Source organism: Arachis stenosperma, chromosome 1 (genome assembly GCF_014773155.1).
Source record: "Arachis stenosperma cultivar V10309 chromosome 1, arast.V10309.gnm1.PFL2, whole genome shotgun sequence".
Lineage (NCBI taxonomy): Eukaryota > Viridiplantae > Streptophyta > Magnoliopsida > Fabales > Fabaceae > Arachis > Arachis stenosperma.
In genome coordinates, this window is record NC_080377.1 from 130844769 (window position 1) to 130851311 (window position 6543).

The 6543-nt window shown below is 29.9% G+C and overlaps 1 protein-coding gene across 1 annotated transcript; it reads right to left on the reverse strand.

Annotated features, from left to right (window-relative positions):
* Window positions 1-1823: 1823 nt before the first annotated feature.
* On the reverse strand, window positions 1824-5854 carry LOC130941788 (scopoletin 8-hydroxylase-like). Its single transcript, XM_057870381.1, has 4 exons — window positions 5704-5854; window positions 4810-5202; window positions 3164-3500; window positions 1824-2315 (listed from the first exon to the last, which is right to left on the reverse strand). The coding sequence occupies exons 1-4, from the start codon at window positions 5811-5813 to the stop codon at window positions 2070-2072; spliced, it is 1086 nt and encodes a 361-aa protein (XP_057726364.1). The 5' UTR covers window positions 5814-5854; the 3' UTR covers window positions 1824-2069.
* Window positions 5855-6543: the final 689 nt, after the last annotated feature.

Sequence of the window (6543 nt, forward strand, 5' to 3'; positions counted from 1 at the left end):
CTCATTTCACATTATTATTTGTGCATAATAAAAAAATTTCTTTCGTTTCTCATCCATCTTCTCATACATCCTTCTTACTTCATCTAAATATAACCTAAAACATAATATAATTTATTTTTCATAGTTAAAGTGTGAAACTATGTTTATATGTTTGTTTTGATTAATTAGATTAATTACAGTTGACAGAATTAAAATATTCACGTGAAAGTGGTCGACCTATTTGGCAAGATTATGACAGGTGACGAAGACAAAATATGAGTGAAGATCAGAGGCAGCAACACCTCTGGCAACTAATATGACAGCACCATTAAAAGATATCACAAATATGTCTATTCATCAAGTGTCAGGTACTCTAAGTTATAATTCCTATTAATAAATTTATGTGGTTAGTATATCATTTCATATGAATTTTTTTTTTTTTTACAATATATCTATATTATTGTACTCTTAGTATCATTTATGTATAATTTATCTCCTGAATGTACTCTTAAATTATTAAATTAAGCTTATTTTTCATGCTAATAATAAATTTTCTAAATATTGAGATATTCATAATAACAGTAAAGTTTGTCCAAATAATAGACCGAATGGTCCACAATAAGAACCTGTCTATTTGTTTAATTAATAATAATCTATTTTTCTTTAGTGTTGATTCGATAAACCTTCCATAATTATCCTAAATAATATTATAATAGATATTATTATAATATTTTAATGTACTTTAAATTAAATATTTATAACAATATATAAAGAAAATAGGAGAGTTTGTTATTTAATTTTTACTTTTCCATCTTAATTCTATTAATAAATAGTGTTTAATATAATTGTCCTCTTAAAATTTGGTTCAAAATATAATTATTAGTTAATTATTTTATTTTTTGTACAGTTACATTTTTATTCTACACATAACTTCTGCAAGGTCCCACATCGGTTGGGGAGGGTAACGAAGCATGCCTTATAAGGGTGTGGATACCTCTACCTAACATGACGCGTTTTGACGAGTGAGTGTGGGGGGTTTCGGCTAGCATCCCTATCGTCAAAGATAAAACCGTGAGACCTTGTGTGCCAAAGCGGACAACATCGTGCTAACGGGTGCTCTGGGTTGTTATAGATTGTATCAGAATCGGAGCCCGGATTGATGTACCAGCGAGAGCGCCGGAGTCCCACATCGGTTGGGGAGGAGAACGATGTGCCAGCGAGGGCGCTGGGGGTCCCACATCGGTTGGGAAGGGAACGAAGCATGTCTTATAAGGGTGTGGATACCTCTCCCTAACATAAAGTGGACAATATCGTGCTAGCGGGTGGTCTGGGCTGTTATAGATGTTATGAGCCAGAATCCGGATTGATGTGCCAGTGAAGGCGCCAGGCTCCCTTAGGGGGGGTAGATTGTAAGGTCCCACATCGATTGGGGAGGGGGTGGATTGTAAGGTCCCACATCGGTTGGGGAGGGGGTGGTCTGGGCTGTTATATTATAGATGGTATGAGCCAGAACCTGAATCGATGTGCCAGCGAGGGCGCTAGGCTCTCTTAGGGGGGTGGATTGTAAGGTCCCACATTGGTTGGGGAGGTAAACGAAGCATGACTTATAAGAGTGTGGATACCTCTCCCTAGCATGACGCGTTACGAGTGAGTGTGGGGGGTTTCGACTAACATCCCTATCATCAAAAGCAAAACTGTGAAACTTTGTGTTCCAAAACGAACAATATCATATTAGCGGATGGTCTGGGCTGTTATATTATGTCTAATATTATTTATTTATTACAACAATACAATAATAATTAATAAATATAAAATAAAATATTTTTGGGCTGGATTAATTTCTATTTCTTCACAAATATTTTCACAGTATTATTATGACCAATCCGGTAATATATTTATGACAAGTGATATGTGGCAACCTATACTACGGCGCTATGACATGAAACCAAGTTTCATTGGCACAAACCATGTGTTATGAATATATTTCACATCTCACATATCACTTTAGAGATTAAATATGCATTTTGGAAAATAGAGTTTAAATAAATTATAGTTACAAAGTGGATGATCAAATGGAACCCATCAAATTATTAGGTTGATTTTGCAAAATCAAGTGATGACTCTTTTCCATGATGAGTGTTGGCAAAGAAGTTGTTCATATAATCTTGGAACAAAACTCTTCTATAACGAGCCACCCCATCTTTCTTCACAAGCTCTTCCAATGGTCCAATTTTCAATGTAGGGTTTGGAAAATTAAACAGTGCAACTGATACCCTCGATTTAGTGCTTGTCCTTACTGCATGTTCAGCACTCTTATACTTTCCATTGCTTAGTATCTTACACCAAGCACAACATTATTAGAAAAGAAAAGAAATAAAATAAAATTATATATATAATTGCTATGTCTAAAGTAAATTCACCGAAGAAGGTTCTAAAATAAGAAAGAATTAGAATTCTCTAATATTTATTTTAAGCGAGATTTTAAGAACTAAATTAGTAATAATTAAACCAGTAAATTTAAAGAGTTAAAATTTTAGAAGCTCAACTAGATTCAATAAAAATTGAATTAGATGTAATAAAATAATATATTATTAATTAAATTGTCAATCAATTTTTTTTATTGAGCCAGATTGATCAAGTAATAGAGTTAACTTTGAATCATAGAACCATGTTTGCAAGAGTAGTAAACATAAATTTCATCACCAAACAAATTAAAGAATACAAGAACAAAACAGTTTTTATTACATGTTATTAATCTTATAAAACTATTTTACCACTTGTTCTTAAATTAAAAGGAGGAATTTATTAATATAAAATGCTAAGAGATCAAAATAACTTATTCTCTAGTCACCAAAAAATAAAAAAATAAAAACTTATCCTCTATTTTTATTTTTATCTTTTTTGGAGAAGTGCTAGGTAAATAATGACTATCCTCTTTTAACTCTATTAATTCACATTGTTCACACATTATTCAAAAATGTTATTGATTATCTATACATTATACTTTTCCTTTTCAAAAAGACAGAATTAAAAGTTTATTCTTATTTTGAATATGCTTACACAATAATAATTTCAAATAGGTGAAAAAAAAATGAAGGAGAGTAGTTGTGAGTTCCAATTATCTTTAAGGTTTTAGTGACTTAATAATGTAATTAGTCTAAAATAATAATTATTTCATATGTACCTCAATAGTATCACCAATGTTGATGACGAGAGCACCAGGAATTGGTGGAATTTCAAGCCACTCTCTATGATTATTATCTTCATCAAGTTTGACATATAAACCACCAATGTCATCTTGAAGAAGCACTGTGATGGCTCCAATGTCTGAGTGGCGCCCTACACCAACAGTGAGATCTGGATTTGGGCATGATGGGTAATAATTCATGTTGACTAGCTTCATACCACTGTGAATATCAACTATTGACTCTTGTACTTTCACTTCTAAGCTCTCTATCAACACTTCTAATATGTCCCTTACCAACTTGCTTGCGGATTTCAAATAATCAAGTGCATCTTCCCTGAATATTAGGGGGAAATGGAAAAATTAAATAAATAAAGAAGTTCCTCTTGTGAAACTTTTTTTTTTAATATTGGATTCAGATGGATATTTTGCTCAAAAATGATTCATTATGTGTGTTGTACCGAATTGGGGACGCTGTAATTTTTATTTTTTAATTCGTTAAAATTCTATTTTAAAAATGAAAAAAAAAACAAAACAAAACGACTATGTCGTTTTCTATTTCAATAATTAAAAAAATATAAAAGAAAAACGGTAGTCCCGTTTAGTAGTTTAATAATTTTTAAAATTCAAACAAATATTTTTTTTAATAAAAACGTCAATGGCGTTTTTTCTTTTTAATTAATTAAAAAAAATGTTTAGACAAAACGTCAATTTATCTTCTGAAAAAAAAATCATAGCAGAATTAAATTTACCTAAAGTCAAATAACCTGATGTAATACATATTTTTATTCAACACTGAAAAAAATTAGCCTTTCTGGTGAATATGTAGATTTTTAATTGCAACTTTTCAGTCCATGAGAATTGTTCTCATTTTAGTGGGGCACATTTAATATTTTTTTTTTGGTGACTTGGGGGCACATTTAATATGGGTTGTTACTTGTTTGTGAGACTTTGTAACCAATCATTAATTTAACTTTCAATGTAATTACTCTCCCACCGTTGTCTATTTATTATACAGGTAACTTTTAATTAAAAATAATGCATTTTTTTTTAAAAAAAAAACGACTAGGAAATTCAACATTAGTTCAATCAATTAAGTTGAAAATCAGTTAACAATTGAAAAGAAATGAACATTATAAACACGTCCGAAACTAAAAACAATAAAAAATTCAATAAAATTCAAGTAAAAAAATATTTAAAAATAAAATAAAATAAAACTAATTTAAAGTTTAAATTTTAGTATATATAATTTATAATTTAGATTTTAAAATTTATTATTTAGTATTTAGAAGTTAAAATTTAAGATTTAAAATTTAAAATTAAAAGAAAAAGTAAATAGGATACAAGGTAGGATATATATATATATATATATATATATATATATATATATATATATATATATATATAAGATTTGTTTCGCTGTAGTCTAATAATGATTATTATTATTATTATGTGAAGTTGACTAATTTTTTATTTACTCTCTAGTGAGCTTGATTAAAAATTTACTGACCTTAACATTGCTGATTAGTGTGTTTAGATTAATTTAACTTTAAACATACTAGTTTCACGTGTGAAAAGTGAAAACAAAAAAGAAAAACACTTGATCTTTGATGAAAAAATGCAAGAAAGTAAAGAGAAGTCCATACTTGCATTGATTAGGCCAATATTGTAGAGCATCTTGATCGGTGGTATACCCCATACTAATATAGTCTCTCCATTCTAACGTTGTTTCTTTCTCAGGTGCAAAGCTAGTGGCATACTTCACTTTTGTACTTGGACTCACCCCAGGGCAAAATAGAGATTTCTCCTTAGGTGACAAGTTGAAGAACCTGTGTGATGAATCTTTGAGTGATTCCAACAACTCCAAAGGAACACCATGATTCACCACCTGGAAGAATCCAATTGTCTCAGCTGCTCTAACTATTTCATCCACCACCTTCTTGTGATCTGGACCCTTCAGTTTTGATAGGTCAATTGGGGGATTATTATGTCTTCTTGTTCTTAATTTATTGATTCTTTCTTCCTCGGGTTGTACGTACCTATGAAATATAAACACAATTGAACATAATTCGAACATATTTGCATCAATTAGCTCATATAATTTTAAAGTGGTATCTAATTATCTAAATTGACACTTTTTTTTTTTTTGTCATACACACCCACCTACCCGCCTAAGCCCTAAGGCGATTTTCAACCTCCATGTATTGGGTTTGAACCGCATGCAAATTATTTTCTATATTAATTTTGGATTTTCGGATATAATCTTCTTTATTTTTTTTGGAATTATTTTTTCTTTTTGTTTAATTTAAAATACGATATACTGAATTCTTAGTCCCTTTATACGATTTTTGAATCCGCCTCTGTAAGGTTAAGGCAAGACTCAAATTGTTTAAAGAAGAAGGCCCTTGTCACTTTCTCTTGACTCCCCTCATTATATTAAAAAATTAATCAGAAATATCCAAACCAATGTTTTATTATATTCTTGCATATGGATTTAACGGTGAAATTACTTAAAGTATCAATATTGCATAACTTCATACCTTTCTGGAACCTCTGATAAACCCGAGTCTACTAGGCCTTTAACACCATTTCCCTCTTTGACAACAAATTCATAAAGTGAATCTGAGGTGCTAAAAGTTGGTGGAGCCATTATGGGTATTAAAGTAAAGTTTGTGTTTGATATGGAATGTGAATTACTATGCTCTGATGCAAAAAGCATGGTCCCCTATTTATATTGCGGGTTAAGTTAGTAGGTCCGTCTAATTACGATTTATGAGAATAAAAAAATGAAAATAATAATTAGGGTTTTTTTTTTGTTGACTATAATAATTAGGGTATTGACTACCTAACGTAATTCTATCAACCATTAAATATTTAGGTAGACTAATGAGAGAAAAACAATTTTTATAGAGAGAGAATATAGATATGTTTTGTGGTTGCTGTTGTGACATGTTTGTTGTCTAAAACGTGGACTATAGCTCTCTACGGAAAAATTAAATTGAATTAGTCAACTAATTAGTTTATTCATTTATTTAAATGGTAGGATTCTAATTCTTTCTTTATATAAGTGGCGACTCATTAGTTAGTAATAAATTTTTAATAAAATTTATTTATGATAAATTAATCGTTAATTTATTGAATTAGATAATACTGTGAGTCAACAAATTATATTTCAAATGACATAATCTCTTCAAATTCATTTAAGAAATTGCGAATTTAAATTTTTCTTTCTTCAATTAAAAAATAAATAAATACTGTGAACAAAAAGCATGGTCTCCGCGTTAATGTCATTAGTAAGAAATATTATTTTCCTGACATGACTTATTCTAGTAAATTGGTCATATATATGATAAGGAAAAGTATATGAAACTAAAAGGTTA